This window comes from Oncorhynchus keta, chromosome 1 (assembly GCF_023373465.1).
Source record: "Oncorhynchus keta strain PuntledgeMale-10-30-2019 chromosome 1, Oket_V2, whole genome shotgun sequence".
Classification (NCBI taxonomy): domain Eukaryota; kingdom Metazoa; phylum Chordata; class Actinopteri; order Salmoniformes; family Salmonidae; genus Oncorhynchus; species Oncorhynchus keta.
In genome coordinates this window covers 48023605-48041198 of record NC_068421.1, presented here as the reverse complement: position 1 = coordinate 48041198, position 17594 = coordinate 48023605, and the positions used below count along the sequence as shown (strand labels likewise).

At 43.4% G+C, this 17594-nt stretch overlaps 1 protein-coding gene across 1 annotated transcript in view; it reads right to left on the bottom strand.

Moving 5' to 3' along the window:
- Positions 1–17594, bottom strand: part of LOC118386737 (nuclear receptor subfamily 5 group A member 2) — a 98156-nt gene that overhangs the window by 41301 nt on the left and 39261 nt on the right. Inside the window, exons 6-7 of the mRNA XM_035774507.2 lie at positions 7803–7922; positions 2133–2280 (exon numbers count right to left, since the gene is read on the bottom strand). Coding sequence (XP_035630400.1) covers positions 2133–2280; positions 7803–7922 — 268 coding nt within the window. The remainder of the gene's footprint in view (positions 1–2132; positions 2281–7802; positions 7923–17594) is intronic.

The window sequence follows — 17594 nt, the reverse complement described above, 5'->3', positions numbered from 1 at the left end:
TTATATGTGGAGTATTTCTCCTGTCTCATCCGGTGTCCTGTGTGAATTTAAGTATGCTCCCTTTAATTCTCTCTCTCTCTTTTCTCTCTCTCTTCTCTCGGAGGACCTGAGCCCTAGGACCATGCCTCAGGACTACCTGGCCTGATGACTCCTTGTTGTCCCCAGTCCACCTGGTCATGCTGCTGCTCCAGTTTCAACTGTTCTGCCTGCGGCTATGGAACCCTGACCTGTTCACTGGACGTGCTACCTTGTCCGGGACCTGCTGTTTTGGACTCTCTCTCTACCGCACTTGCTGTCTCTAACTCTGAATGATTGGCTATGAAAAGCCAATTGACATTTACTCCTGAGGTGCTATCCTGTTGCACCCTCTACAACCACTGTGATTATTATTTTCTGACCCTGCTGGTCATCTATGAACATTTGAACATCAACGTTCTGTTATAATCTCCACCCGGCACAGCCAGAAGACGACTGGCCACCCCTCAGAGCCTGGTTCCTCTCTAGGTTTTGGTTCTGGCCTTTCTAGGGAGTTTTTTCTAGCCACCGTGCTTCTACATCTGCATTGCTTGCTGTTTGGAGTTTTAGGCTGGGTTTCTGTGCAGCACTTTGTGACATCGGCTGAAGTAAAAAGGGCTTTATTTGATCAACATTTGATTAATTGATTGATCCTGCAGCTGCCACAGTACCATGACCACACCACAACCTGCCATCATGACAGACCACTGCATCCGCAACCCGTGCGACTGACCAAATGGCCAATCGGTTGCAGATAGGGTAAGTGTGTGTGTGTGCATGCGTGCATCTATGTGTGTGTGTTTATATGCTGGACTACCACATTTGGGGCTACCGGGCACCTTTTGTAGAATTAACATTTTTGGGGGGAAAACAGCTAACTTCCCGGTTGAAAAAGCTAACATTTAAGGTTGAAAAAATGTGCAGTTTTATAATGCTTTCGACTAGGCTGGTCACTCGAAACATACGTCAATTTCAGACATTTTAAAAGGTCCTGTTGTCGTCGATATAATCCGTACTTGGCGCTCACCAATTTGTTTTTGGAGAATTGTGGTACAGCACTCAAACTGAAAATGTTTTGAGCCAGAGCACACTGCTTAGACCACTGCGTCAAGGCAGTTCATAATGCTTTAGCAAGCAGGGAGAATAGTTAATGATACTAAATGGAAACAGCATTTCTTGTATTATTATTTAGTTTTATGCTTTCCCCAAACCATAGCCCTAACTTTAACAGCTCGGGAATTAATACCTGAACTTAACCTTTTTGAGTTGTTTTTGTTTTAACCCTGTAACCATGCGGAATGAAACCTATAACCATGCTGAATTAATGAGTCAAAAATCGACGTTCATCCAATTACGTCAGATCCTGAAGTGAAACTATGAGATCAGATTGATTCTACACATTTTGTCACGAGGCTAAGAGAAAATGTTGCTGTTTAAAAGCTAATTTCCTGATATTCTACACATTTTGCCATGAGGCTGAAAGAACATTTAGCAATTTTAAAACAAAATGTTCTACTATTCCTCACATTTTGCCATGAGCCCAAGAGAGAATTTAGCAGTTTTAAAACAAATTTTCCTACAATTCTACACATTGTAACTGGGTTGTGGGCCCCCTGGAGGTCGGGTGCCCCGGGGCATGTGCCCTGTGTGGCCGTTCGGTGACCCTGCCCTGTTTCTATGTGGCAGTGTGTTATAGTCTCGTTATCACCCCCCACATCTCTGGCCCCATCTCTCTCCCAAAGTCATCCATACCTTACCTCACCCCTTCTCCCACCCCATCCCTTATCGCAAGACTACCCATCCCTCACAAACTACCCTTTCCCTCATCTTCCTACCTCACCCATCCTCCCTCCCCCTCACCTATAACCCTTCCCCAATGTCCCTCCTCTCCCCCCTTCTCACTTCTTATCCATACCCCTATATATCCCTCCCCTCCCCCACCCAGCCTCCCTTCTTCCCATCCCTGGGACTCACCCACACGGAAACAACCCTCTCTCCCCCCGACCCGTTCAGCCTCCACCCTCTCCTCCCTCAGCCACCTTCTCCTCTCTCACCCAGCCTGCCTCCCTTTCCCGACCTTCCCTCCCCTACCCAGCCTCCTCCAGCCTAGTACTCACCCAAGCTGAACAGCACCAGGAACTTGAGGCAGACAAACTCCCTCTGGTCCAGCTGCAGAGAGCGCAGCTTGCCCACCAGCTCCTGGGCGTGGCTCATCAGGTTGTTGAGAGTGGCTCCGGCTTGGGAGGCAATTACAACGTAATCCACCTGCAGGAGAGGGGGGGGGGAGCACACACAAGCTGTTAGACACTGTGGGGTACACACTAGGCCTCATAGGACACACATATACGGTATCCGTATATATAATTTGATCACTCGTTTGTTGCCGAGAAATCTCCTTGATCTCGTGCAATTCAATAGCATTCCCATAGAATATAACACACTCCTTTACAGTGTGTGCTGAAGTTGAGGTGAGAGAAAGGTCGTGTCTGCGATGAAAGAATACTTCGAAGTCTCTTAGAATGATTTAACTATTTTTGTTTATAAAGCCCTCCTGCATAAACTTCTGCCGTACCTTACTTCATTGTTAACTTATATGGTGTTTTGTATAACAACATGTATTTTAATGCGTGTATGGATGTGTAGTTGTGTATTTTAATGTGTAGTTTAATGTGTATATTGTATCTTGATGTGTATTGTTGTGCAAAACAGGGCTCATCTGGAAAAGAGACCTTGGTCTCAGCATTGTCAGTTTTAGAATGGGTGGCCAGTAATAAACTAGTCCTTAACATCTCTAAAACTAAGAGCATTGTATTTGATACAAATCATACCCTAAGTTCTAGACCTCAGCTGAATCTGGTCATGAATGCCGTGGCTGTTGAGCAAGTTGAGGAGACTAAATTACATTAGATTGTAAACTGTCATGGTAAAAACATATAGATTCAATGGTTGAAAAGATTTGGAGAGGTCTGTCCGTGATGAAGAGATGGTCTGCTTTTTTGACACCACACGATGCAAGACGTGCAGGCTCTAGTTTTATCTTATCTTGTCTTACTGTCCAGTCATATGGTCAAGTGTTGCAGAGAAGGACCTAGTTAGGCTGCAGCTGGTCCGGAGCAGAGCGGCACGTTTTGCTCTTCATTGTAATCAGAGGGCTAATATCAATAATATGTATGCCAGTCTCTCTTGGCTAAGAGTTGAGGAAAGACTTGTTTTTATAAGAAATTGTTTGCATAGTCAACTTACACACAGCACTAATACACACCCTTACCCCACCAAACATGCCACCAGGGGTATTTTCACAGTCCCCAGGTCCAGAACAAATTCAAGGAAACGTACAGTATTATACAAAGCCATGACTGCATGGTACTCCCTTCTATCTCATATAGCGCACGTGGACAGCAAACCTGGTTTCCTAAAACAAATAAAGAAACACTGCATGGGACAACACCTCTCCCCCATGTGACTTACTTGTTGTGTGTATGTACTGACCTGTATGTGTAACTGATAGATGCACACTCACACACACTACATGTTCATGTTTTTAAATGCATGTAAAGTATATTGTCTGTAATGTCTTTTTCTACCTTTAGGCAACTAGGCAAGTCAGTTACGAACAAATTCTTATTATCAATGGCCTAGGAACAGTGGGTTAACTGCCCGTTCAGGGGCAGAACGACAGATTTTTACCTTGTCAGCTTGGGGGTTTTGAACTTGCAACCTTCCGGTTACTAGTCCAACGCTCTAACCACTAGGCTACCCTGCCGCCCCGGGTCATGCGGGGTCAAGTGTCGTACCCCAGTAAGACTAGATGTCGTCACTGGCGTCGGCTAATTTGACTCCTAATCAAGTTAAATAAAATTGGCTCCCTGTCAACATAAAGGTTAAATAAAACATGGAAATACCTTGGCCGGTTTTTGAAAGTAAAACCATTTTGTAGTTCACTGGCACCTTAGATGATGCCTAACTATACAACAGTATGCCTTATACAGTATATGTGTATGAAATTTCCCTTTGGTCAATCTGACAGTGTAAGATCCCATCTCAATATGGGTGCAGTTAGCTTACCGTTCTTACACAATAAGACAAACAATAAAATAAACAAGCAGGTAGACCCCTATAACTGTGTATCCATAGAAATTGTGTATGCCTTACAACAATACAGGGCGCTATGTGTCTAACAACAACAGCTAGATGCATCCTCCCCATCAGCATACAGTAGGCTTGCTATCAGGAGAGTTTCTCTCCCTCTCTTATGGAGGCTTATCGCTCTCACTGAACCTGAAAAAAAACCCATATATATATATATATATATATATATTTCTCTCTCTCTCTCAAGCCTTTCTCATTTTCTCCCTCTTTCTCACTCTCCCCGCACTGTAGCCCAGCACACTGTAGATTGCCAGCACAGCAGGGAGAGAGATACAGGGAGCGAGGGAAAGAGGAGTGAGAAAGAGAGGGAGGGAGAGGGCCGAAGGGCCGGGGCTGACTGCTGAATCATAATCACCCGCCGATAAACAAGGGGGGGACAACCCCCTCTCTCCTCCCTCTCGCCTTCCCCCTCCTCTGCGTCTGGACGCAGGGTTTGGAGGCGGGGGCCGAGAGGGGCGAGGGGTGAGAGCATGTGGGCCCCCCCGGATATCCCCCAGGACCCCCCCACCACTCCTCATGCTCTGGCCCCGGCACTGGCCCCATTGGCCCACCGCGAGCACTTTCAGGTGCACTTAATATCTGCAGCAGCAGCAAATTTGTCTGGGAGGCAAGTCCATAGCTGCCACTCACAGTAAGCAGGCCATATTAAATTTTTATATTTATTGACAATTCATTACCATAATTGACTGAGCCAGGGTTTCTCGAGGAAGGTAGGCGGCTGCCTCCTAGGCTCGGGGAGGGGTCCCCGCGAGCTGCATTTGCAATTAAAACGGCCCAGATCGGAATTTATTTATTGTGTAAATAATGATGAGTAGAATTTTTTTAAGCATTGGGCTGGGAGGATTCCGAGATGTGCGGCAGCTTTTTTTCCCTACTTCTCGTCGCCTCTCCATCTCTCCTTTTCTCTATATCGCTCAGCATCTCTCTCTCTCTCTCTCTCCCTCTCTTCTCTCCCTCTCTCTTCTCTCCCCTTCTCTCCCTCTGTCCTTTTTTGAGGTGGTGAAAATTAAGAGTCAGTGAAATGTCAACGCCACCCCCCCCCTAAAGTGTCAATTAATTTACATAAAATCAACTGTGCATGAAATAACTTCAATGAAGGATTGGGCTCTTGATGGCATTGGGTTATGGTTTCCTAGCCTTAAAGTTAAAAAAAAAAAAAAATACACTTATCTATCATCTCTATGTCTGCATATTATAAAGATTCATAGGTCAACCTGTCATTAATACATCAAACAAAGGCAAACAAAATTAGCATGGTTTGCCAAATGACAAACGAGCATAAAAATGGGTAAAGACGGCTAATATGGTTGGGTGACTCATATAGCACAGTAAGTTGGGTCATATAATAACAAAAATGTCTAAAGTTAAATTGCACAGAAAGTTGAATTAAAGTGTCTGCTAAATGACCACATTCTCCTAATAATACTATGGCTCAAAAAAGACGAGTTAGTTTAAAAAGACAATGCCACTGAAAAGTAGTGTAAACCTGCCGAATAAATGAGTTCAGAGAATATTTTTTAGCAATGCTTTAACATTTGCCTTTCATGTGCAAGTGCCATTGATATCAAGTAATATCAAAGACTTATCTTGCGAGACCTTGCTTGTACATTCATACTCTACTGAACTGCCATACAGCCATAACCCTGTGTTTTCACATGACACCGGCAGTCATGTCTTGTGTTTGAGCCAAGGACAGTTCAGGTCAGTACAAGACAGGCCAAAGAGCTGTATAAATTAGACGTGAATGTTGTGTGATTATATATTGTATCTGTTGCTACATCAGATTCCTCCGAAGGTCGGTGTACTGTGACTAAGGCTACCAGCTGACAGATAGGAGAGTGGAGGGCGGTGAGGGATCTGTATTCAAAGGGGGAAGATGGGAGGAAGGGAGGGAGAAGAGGGGAGGAAGGGAGGGGGAATACGGAAGGAAGGGACAGTAGCATGTTCTGAAGCCCGTCCTCCGGGGTGTCATGTGTTGCTCGCATTTCTCCTTTAATCCCCCATGGTGCACTTGGATCATTCCGACGACGGCTGGCAAAACGGCCAAGACACAAATGCTCACGCAACGAGGTAACAGCGTGGAAGTGGTCGGCACGCCCAAACAGAACATGGTGCCCTGGCCTGACCCAATTGCCCTCCCAAAGATCCTCAAAATATTTTTGCAGTAACGCCAACCCGTGATCAACCCAACCCCATCTCTGTTGCGTTATCTGAGAGATATCGCAAGAGGCTGTTGAGTTCTGCCATAGAAACCTTATCCATGTGTTTTTGGTGGAGGTGTTGCTGGTAGTGATGGTGGTTGTGGTGGAGGGCCCTGGCTTTAAAGCAGTGCTGCTGTCACCTCTGGCTTCATGGAGAATAATAGGAGATAATGAACGGTTTGAGAGGAACTCCCCTCCTGTCTCCCACACCAGCCCCCCAACACCAGCTGTTCATTAACCAAAATATGCAAACGAGACCTGGTCCTCACCTCCCCTGACTCTTCCCCCTCCTCCTCCTCCTCCTCCTCCTTCTTCACTGGCTCAGCCCTGCTCACAGCCAACCTTCACTAATCAAACACAGAGCAGCAAAGACACTGTTGGGAGTACGAGCCACCGCTCGGCACTCTGCACTGGACGTGGGGGAGGGGGGCAGTGACTCAGGGCACTCTGTGTGTGTCTGTGTGTGGGTTGGTGTATGTGTGGGTATATGTGGTCTGATAAAATAGCAGTGATATGAAAACTCCCCCTCTCTTGCGCTTTCTCTCTTTCTGTTTCTCTGTCTCTCTGTCTCTCTCCCTACATGAACTCACACACCACAACTTCAACTTTCTGACCACTAATTATTGGAGTTCATCGGGAGAACCACTCTTGTGTCCCTCCTCTCACAACATCTTCTTTTCCAAATCACGTCAGTAAAGCTCATCTACAGTAAGTCTGTAACTGTAAACAAAGGTAAAAACAACACTCCCTAACTCCACTCAGACCCTCCATGCTTCGCCTCAATAGTAATGCCCCCATCTATTGTTGGAGAACATTTTGTTGAAGAGCAACGTTTTGGAAACACCGCCCCATCAATAATTAAGCGTGCTCGTCTTGCTGACAGGCGTGCCGGGCGTTCAGAGCCATATTCATAACGAGCAATTTCATTCCTCTTTCCCTCTCTCTTTATCTCCCTCTCTCTGTCTCTCACTCTCTCTCTGCCAGTGGAGAAAAAGACTGAGGAATCGCAGGTCCACTCTGTGTTGAGAGCCTCGTCAGGAGCCTCAGGCATCGGCCCTTGCCGGCTCCTCGGGGGCCCCGCAAAGGTAAATCATCATAGGCTTTTTTTTCTACAGCTATGACTCTACCGGCATGCTTAACCAAGCACTTTATTTATTCGCTGTTTGGAGTCTTTGCTTGATGCAAAATAATAAAAAATAAATAAATTGAAAATGTTTAATTGATTATTCTGGTCACATTAGCTTATACCTATAAGCGTAATCTATTTTTAATGGAGCGGTGACCGCGCGGGGGCCGGCTTGGTCGATAGTGCTTTAAAGGGTGTTGATGTGCTCGTGCTGAGTGGCTGATGAGGTCTATGGGGAGGGTGTGGAGAGAAGGGGAGGGGCGTGTGGGGCAGGAAGGGGTAGGTGGAATTGGGGGAGTCAGGTGACTTACCTGCTGGCCGGTGACCAGTAGGATGGAGCCTTCCTTGGCGTGCATCACCTGACGGAAGATGTGGTCCAGGATGAGGAGCTCGCTCCAACAGTTCTGGAGGAGCTTCATTTGGTCATCCACCTGATTGTGACAAAAAGGTAGAGAAATAGAAGATGAGGTCAGTTGTTGATGCTAATGCTAATGTATGTGCATAGCTCATGCTATCCTAATGTGTCATGCTACATATATTTCCCCTCTGAATAAAAAAGGATACATAACGATGAATAAAAAAACGCATCTTGACAAAAGGTTAAAGATTTACGATGCTGCATTATTCTCTTGGTGAAAAGTTTTTGGGTGAAGCTTTACCACTTTTATGGTTTGACAAGTAGACAACTTCACACGATACTGTAGTTTCACATAGCCTCCCCCTTCCCCGTCTGAACACAACCACACCACTACTTTCTCATGTGAATTTAGCAACACCACGCTCTCTCAAAAAGCCCAGGAACGTCCCTGTTTGACAGCATTACTGGTTAGCTGTTTGCCCTGGACTACCAGTGGCTGAGGGATTTCTCCATTCCCAGTGATTAAGTAGTGAGTTTCTACGCAACACTGTGGCCGTGACTCCCATTCCGGTGACTGACGCACGCCAAAGGGGAGTCTGATACACTGCAACAACCATCCATTGTGAACTCCTGCAACTTCCCAGGGCTCACGATGTTAATCATTACACACTGTAGCCACACACATAGAAAGGCCACATTCAGAAGAGAAAGAATGAGGAAAAAGACAGGTAGAACCTCTCTCACCCCTCCTTTTTTCCCCCGACAAAAAAAGTGTCACATTCGATACTATTTATCTGACTTGCGGAATGGTGTGGCTTCGCGAAATTCTTCGGTATGTGTTGTTCTGATGAAATGTGATTTGCCTGAGTCTGAGAAAATCCTTGGGTTGACAGTTACAATCTGTGACGCTGCACTGGAAAACGTCAATGAGAATTAGAGAAGAATGCGTAAATCAATGGTGTAAACTACCTCACTAAGGTATGGTACAATTGACGGAGAAAGGAATGCTATTTTACTTTGTTATATATTTTTGTATTAACCCCTCTTCGGAGGACAAATATATTTTTGTTTTTCTACAGATTTTGTGCTACATATACACTACCGGTCAAAAGTTTTAGAACACTTACTCATTCGAGAAGTTGTCTTTATTTTTTTACTATTTTCTTCATTGTAGAATAATAGTGAAGAAATCAACACTATGAAATAACACATATGGAATCATGTAGTAACCACAAAAGGGTTAAACAAATTAAAATATATTTTAGATTTGAGATTATTTAAATAGCCACCCTTTGCCTTGATGACAGCTTTGCACACTCTTGGCATTCTCTCAACCAGCTTCATGAGGTAGTCATCTGGAATGCAGTTCAATTAACAGGTGTGCCTTGTTCAAAGTTAATTTGTGGAATTTCTTTCCTTCTTGATGCGTTTGAGCCAATCAGTTGTGTTGTGACAATGTAAGGATGATAGCCCTATTTGGTAAAAGACCAAGTCCATATTATGGCAAGAACAGCTCAAATAAGCAAAGAGAAACAACATTCCGTCATTACTTTAAAACATGAAGGTTAGTCCATATGGACATTTTGAAGAACTTTGAAAGTTTCTTCAAGTACAGTTGCAAAAACCATCAAGCGCTATGCTGCAACTGGCGCTCATGAGGAGCCCCACAGGATTGGAAGACCCAGAGTTACCTCTGCAGCAGAGGATGAGTTCATTAGAGTTACCAGCCTCAGAAATTGCAGCCCAAATAAATGCTTCACAGAGTTCAAGTAACAGACACATCTCAGCATCAGCTGTTCAGAAGAGACTGTGTGAATCAGGCCTTCATGGTCGAATTGCTGCAAAGAAACCACTACTAAAGGACACCAATAATAAGAAGAGACTTGCTTGGACCAAGAAACACAAGCAATGGACCGGTGGAAGTTTGTCCTCCAAATTGGAGATTTTTGGTTCCAAATGCTGTGTCTGTGAGACACGGTGTGGGTGAACGGATGATCTCTGCATGTGTATTTCCAATCGTAAAGCATGGAGGAGGAGGTGTGATGGTGTGGGGGTGCTTTGCTGGTGACACTGTCTTTAGAATTCAAGGCACACTTAACCAGCATGGCTACCACAGCATTCTGCAGCGATACGCCATCCCATCTGGTTTGGGCTTAGTGGGCCTATCATTTGTTTTCCAATAGGACAATGACCCAAACACCTCCAGACTGTGTAAGGGCTATGTTACTAAGAAGGAGAGTGATGGAGTGCTGCATCAGATGACCTACGCCTCCACAATCCCTCGACCTCAACCAAATTGAGATGGTTTGGGATGAGTCGGACCGCAGAATGAAGGAAAAGCAGCCAACAAGTGCTCAGAATATGTGGGAACTCCTTCAAGACTGTTGGAAAATGCATTCCAGTTGAAACTGATTGAAAGAATGCCAAAAGTGTGCAAAGCTTCATCAAGGCAGAGGGTGGCTATTTGTTTAACACTTTTTGGGTTGCTACATGATTCCCTATGTACAGTATTAGTTCATAGTGTTGTAGTCTTCGCTATTTTCTACAATGTAGAAAATAGTAAACATTTTGACCCTTGAATGAGTAGGTGTTCCAAAACGTTTGACCGGTAGTGTATGTACATTTTACATGTGCATTTTACATACACATTTTACATACCTGGTACTTTTACGTATATAAAGCAGTCACATAACAATAATACATTACCAAACATAAGCTCTTTAATCCCAACCCTCAGCCGCTCTCAGCCCATCCCACCTATCACCATAGACCACCCTAGTTTGGTTTCCATGTGCCATATATTTTTCAATAGTGCTGTGATGTTTTATATATAATTTTTAACCTTTCTAATCATATAGTACAGATTGTGAGCTAAAGATGAAAACCTTTCCTACGAGTATTATTATATTATTTACTGTAACTTTGTAAAAGAGGCCATTTGTTTCAATCGAAGCGCTGTGATATCACTGAGCTAACAGATGTCTACTGTACGTGAAATGCTGTATTACTTTGAATGACAGTGTGGTAGTTTCAGCACAACTGTTGTTGGCGTTGATTGTTTTGACTGCATAGGGGTTGTTTATTCTCCACCTAGTCATAACAATGGCAGTATCACTGAGCGTTCGCTTGGTGGTGCCGGGTCATGGAACTTCATAGTCGAGACTCAAACCGGGTCTGTCTGTGTCTCAAACCCAGGAACGCTGACATGATTTGTCTCATTCCTCTTTTTATCAAAATGAAATACAACAAAGCCGCTGTGACCATTACCACAACTTCTGAAAGTTTGGTGAACTCCCTTTCTTTCCTCTTTTTTTCTCTCATCCCTCCTCTTTCTGTGGGGTGGGTGACCAGAGGCGACATGCGAGAGCAAAATTCAAATGCCATCATTAAAACCATCAGAAAGCGAGGGAGGGCGTGAGGGAGGCGATGGTGAACAAGTGTCCTCCTTACTGTACTTTAACCCCCCCACACTCCCTGTCTTCGTCTCAAAGCCTCAGCATTAGTAGTAAAATACCCTCTCAGAGAGAGAGTGAGATTGAACGAGAGAGAGATAGAGGGAGCGAGAGAGTCTAAGAGAGAGGTGGTGGAGTGGGATGTGCAGCTAGACCTCGCTCTTCAAAGCAGGCCTGTCAAGGGCCCCGGCGAGCGTCGGGGTCCTCATCAAAGGGAGCCGTCCTCACGCTGCCTGCCTGGCAGCATCACTCCCGACAGAGCTGGGTCATCAAAAGGGGACAAGGGGAGATGAGGGGAACACGAGGTGGGAGCAGGAGACACCCGCACAGCAACCGAGACAGGACGAGCACAGTGAGGCGGGGAGAGAGATTGCCGACCCTTTAAGTGCCAGTGACACTGGCTGTTTTCCTGACAAGATTTTCCTTTGCACTGTCACACGGTTGAACATGACAGGCCCTGGATTTCACAAATTCATCTGTCTGTCCACTGAGATACTTGGTGGTCTGACAAAAGGGAGGGGATTGTTCGAATATCTCTGCCTTTTATGTATTCTGTTCACAGTATGATTGCTTGTGAACAGGAATATATTGTGAACGTGTTGTATATTTTTAAAAAGTATGCAGCCAAAGCCAAGCCAACAGAACAGAATGTGTGATCTTAGACAATGAGGTTTATTGAGTAAATGGTCTAATAAAGTTTCAATTGATGTTAGGCCTATAGTTCATTGAACTATATGGGAGCAATGAAACTGTCTGGTTAATAATTATCATACCAAGTAGTCATGGAAACTGTGGATAACATGGACGATAGGCAGTCAGTGGCTAACCACGATCAATGTACTACTTCATTAAAAAGATTCCGACCTTTCCTGATGACCAAACCCTTACAATTGAGACTTCTTGGCGTTATCTAGTAATTTTACGTTAGCAGAATCAAGCTTCATTCCACTGCAGAGAACAGACATCACAGTTACATCATCAATACTAAACAACTGACCACTATTACTAAAAGTAGTATATTTAAATACCGGTTTCATAGTGAACAATTTTTCAATTTGAGCACCATTATTTCTATATAGCCTACACTTTCTCACTCTGAACATCTAACGCAAGTGAGGTGGGTGTGGCTTCATGACAATGATCACGAGCAGCTGCTCACCGATTTAATGGCTCCAATGCAGTTGCACCTCTGACACCGCCAAAACATCCGCTATGCGGGTGTCTGCTATCGCCGGTAAACACTTGATCTGATTTCATTTAGGCCTTAAACTACCTATCGCTTTCTATGGTCTGACTTGAACCCGCCAAGCAATAAGTGATCTATCCTTGAAATCATGAAACGGTCATGACAAAGGCTTTAGCATGTTAGCTTTGGGTTTGGCATTGATAGTGGTTGAATATCCCCCTTAAGAAGAGTATTAAAACCTGTGATAGGCCCAAACTATGTTCAAACACACATTTAAGGCTATTTTCAAGGTGCTTTTTTCTTATTTTCAAAAAGGAACTTCTCTCAGTGCTTGTAATGAAAAATACATATTCTCCCAGAAACCAATTTAACACCTTCGTGACCATTGAGGCGAGGACATCAATGTCCAGATCAATCGCTTTGCCCATAGCTTTTGTTCAAAACCACAAGCGCAGATTAATGTTTTCTACTTCACACAGAGAGAGAGAGAGAGAGAGAGAGAGAGAGAGAGAGAGAGAGAGAGAGAGAGAGAGAGAGACAGAGAGAGAGAGAATAAGAGGGGGAGTGAGATAGAGAAAGAATAAGAGGGGGAATGAGATAGAGAAAGAATAAAAGGGGGAGTGAGATAGAGAAAGAATAAGAGGGGGAGTGAGATAGAGAGAGAATAAGAGGGGGAGTGAGATAGAGAAAGAATAAAAGGGGGAGTGAGATAGAGAAAGAATAAGAGGCGGAGTGAGATAGAGAGAGAATAAGAGGGGGAGTGAGATAGAGAAAGAGAGGACTTAAGGGTTTAGAGAAAATAAAATACAGTGATTAAGAAAATAACATTTCCCCCATTTTTCGCGAATGTAAATTCATTGGGAATGGTGTTTTTGGAGAACCCAACAGTAATATGTATTCATCTTCCCCTGCAAAGAAGAGGTCACTGATAATGTTGATAATGGTCTGGAGTCAAAACTGGCAAATGTGTCAAAGCGTGTTATTTTTTATTTTTTCCTTCACCCTTTTTTTGGGCTGTTTTTGGTCGAGTGCCACAAGCATTGTTAAGCGTGGTGGGTATCGCGGCCTAACGAGGGTACACAGCTGGATCTGATTTTAATAAGTAGCTCCATTTTTGATGTGGCCTAATGAACAGATTAATAGAATCTCCTTCAGTGCTCCTTAATGAACAGAGTGAATTGCATTATTTTTGCCCACGAACAGCGACTTCACATCCAAAATTACATTTACATAAAGCAAGATGCGCATCTGATTTCGCTCTCTTTCTCACTACTTCTCTCTGTCCTTTTTTCCCTCCTACTAGCTGGATGTGTATCAATGTTCTCTCTGAGAACTACAGGTGAGGTTTGAAGTTCACTTCAATGAGGGGACTCTCGAGCATGGCATCGTTTGAGTTCTCTTCTGTTGGCATCTGTTCGTCTGGTGGCGAACAGGCCTTGTGTATGGTACTATTCACTTGGGGATAGGAATTAATCACCTAGAGTAGGTTCCACTCTTCTCAGGCTGTTACTCAGCCTGCTTCACTTCAAAACACATTCTAACCTAGACATACAGTACTTAGGTGTAGGTGTTTAGATTTGGGTTTCGTTTGTAAAGCATTTTTCTTAACCATGGAGAAAGCCATTCCCAAATGTAATATAATCGATAGTGACTGTAAGGGAGAGGGGAATACCTAGTCAGTTGTACAACTGAATGCATTCACCTGTAATGTGTCTTGATATTTACAAGAAAAATCTGTAAGTAATGTGACACCTCATTTTGCACACTACCAATAACGCTTTAAAACAATATAAAAGAAACAACACACAAAAGAGTGGTTTAATAGTCATATAATTGTAATGTCCTTTCTAGTATTTTTTTTTTTTTTATGGTATTAATGAAAGGGCAAAATAGCCTAAGTGAGTGAGTAAATCCCTGGGATGTGCTAAGTATGTGACCTAGGGGGAGCCAGCCAGCTAGTTTCTCCCGAGAGACAGGGCCTATTTAATGTCTCCTATCTATGATCCTGTGGAAATATCCCAGTCTGTTTATCATGGCACAGCCTCTGTTTGGGCCTCTGCCTCTCCCCTGCTGTGGCTAATGGTGATAAGCATGCTGGGAAAATCCTTGGGCCTTATGTGGGCCGCATGTATGAAGTGGGTGCGATGACACAGAAATGCTTTTCAGCTAGAAAGGGAATTTATATATACAGTATATACAGTATATATACAAAAGTATGTGGACATCCCTTCAAATTAGTGGATTCGGCTATTTTAGCCACACCCGTTGTTGACAGGTGTATAAAATCGAGCACACAGCCATGCAATCTCCATAGTCAAACATTGGCAGTAGAATGGCCTTACTGAAGAGCTCAGTGACATTCAACGTGGCACCGTCATAGGTTGCCACCTTTCCAACAGTTCGTCATATTTCTGCCCTGGTAGGGCTGCTCCGGTCAACTGTAAGTGCTGTTATTCTGAAGTGAAACTGTCTAGGAGCAACAATGGCGAAGTGGTAGGCCACACAGATGAGCGCGTAAAAATCATCTGTCCTCAGTTGCAACACTCCCCACCGAACTAACTCTGAGGCTAGTGTTGGCGGCCTTCTAAAGTAGGACGGTTTTATTGCTTCTTTAATCAGGGCAACAGTTTTCAGCTGTGCTAACATAATTGCAAAAGGGTTTTCTAATGATCAATTAGCCTTTTAAAATGATAAACTTGGATTAGCTAACACAACGTGCCATTGGAACACAGGAGTGATGGTTGCTGATAATGGTCCTCTGTACACCTATGTAGATGTTCCATTAAAAATCGGTAGTTTCCAGCTGCAATAGTCATTTACAACATGAATAATGTTTACACTGTATTTCTGATCAATTTGCTGTTATTTTAATGGACAGAAAATAGCTTTTCTTTCAAAAACAACACATACACCAAATGGGTGGAGTGAAATGTGTTGTTTTACAGGGTCAGCCATACTGTGGTAGTACAATGCCCCTGGAGCAAATGAGGGTTAAAGGGACATTTACAAAAAAAAATCCACTTCATATTCATCATCTCCAGCACCACTCCACCATCAATGTGAAAATGGCACATTTCTATGTTTTGTGGAAGAAAAGATTGAGGAAGATACTTTTTTCTAATGACATCATCGGTGTGCATCATGTGATTCTAATCAATTACGAGTAGGCGTTGAGTAGGCGTTGAGTAGGCGTTGCCGACTAATTGTCTACAAATCGGTTGATGATGTCATTGGAAACGCTTCATTTTTATACGACAGAACACTTATGTTCATCTATCTTTTTTTACTATAAAACATAGACAAACGCAATTTTCACATATGTTGTGGTTGGGATGGTGCTGGATCTGATGAAGTTGACATTTGTTCTGTTCCGTACAGTCAGTTTGTATCTGAAGCATTCTATGAAGTTGATTCTCAGTCATTGGCAACCGCTTCTGATTCTATGTCTGTCTGTCCATTCTAGTCTTGGTGCCAGACCAGTCAGTCTAGTGTGGAATAGAGGGGGGCTAATGGTAGGTAGAAAACATATGCTTGAACTTTTTTCTCCGTCTTCCACCTGTTTAGAAGTTAGATCTAGATTTTATATCAAGTAACTTGGCCAATGTAAGCAGGCCTATCCCCTGACCACACGGAAACCCTATACAGATATTATGTCTCTAAACAGCAATAGAAATACCAATGTCCAAACCAAGCCTACACAATGGGCCAGAGAAATGATAACTCATCCTCCCTCAGACTGTTTTTTTTCTTCATCTGTTTTAGCCTTCACACAATATCAACAGAGGAGCATTTTCTCTATACCATGGAAAACCACAGAACATTCATATTGAAGTGGACATTTTACAAGGCAAAGAGTTAAGTATAAATATATGCATAGATATATATAAATAAATAAATAAATAAATATACAGTTGAAGTCGGAAGTTTACGTAGGTTGGAGTCATTAAAACTTGTTTTTCAACCACTCCACAAATTTCTTGTTAACAAACTATAGTTTTGGCAAGTCGGTTAGGACATCTACTTTGTGCATGACACAAGTAATTGTGCATGACATAATTACAACAATTGTTTACAGACAATTGTTTACAATTGTTTACAGATTATTTCACAATTTCAGTGGGTCAGAAGTTTACATACACTAAGTTGACTGTGCCTTTAAACAGCTTGGAAAATTCCAGAAAATGAAGTCATGGCTTTAGAAGCTTCTGGTAGGCTAATTGACATAATTTGAGTCAATTGGAGGTGTACCTGTGGATATATTTCAAGGACTACCTTCAAACTCAGTGCCTCTTTGCTTTACATCATGGGGAAATCAAAAGAAATAAGCCAAGACCTCAGAAAAGCAGTCTGGTTCATCCTTGGGAGCAATTTCCAAACACCTGAAAGTACCACATTCATCTGTACAAACAATAGTACGCAAGTATACACACCATGGGACCAAGCAGCCATCATACCGCTCAGGAAGGAGATCTTCTGTCTCCTAGAGACGAACGTACTTTGGTGCGAAAAGTGCAAATCAATCCCAGAACAACAGCAAAGGACCTTGTGAAGATGCTGGAGGAAACAGGTACAAAAGTATCTATATCCAAAGTAAAATGAGTCCTATATCAACGTAACCAGAAAGGCTGCTCAGAAAGGAAGAATCCTCAGCTCCAAAACCACCATAAAAAAGCCAGACAACAGTTTGCAACTGCATATTTGGAGACAAATATCATACTATTTTGGAGAAATGTCCTCTGGTCTGATGAAACAAAAATAGAACTGTTTGGTCATAATGACCATCGTTGCATTTGGAGGAAAAAGGGGGAGGCTTGCAAGCCGAAGAACATCATCCCAACTGTGAAGCACGGAGGTGGCAGCATCATGTTGTGGGGGTGCTTTGCTGCAGGAGAGACTGGTGCACTTCACAAAATAGATGGCATCATAAGGTAGGAAAGTAATGTGGATATATTGAAGCAACATCTCAAGACATCAGTCAGGAAGTTAAAGCTTGGTTGCAAATGGATCTTCCAAATGAACAATGACCCCAAGCATACTTCCAAAGGTGTGGAAAATGGCTTAAGGACAACAAAGTCAAGGTATTGGAGTGGCCATCACAAAGCCCTGA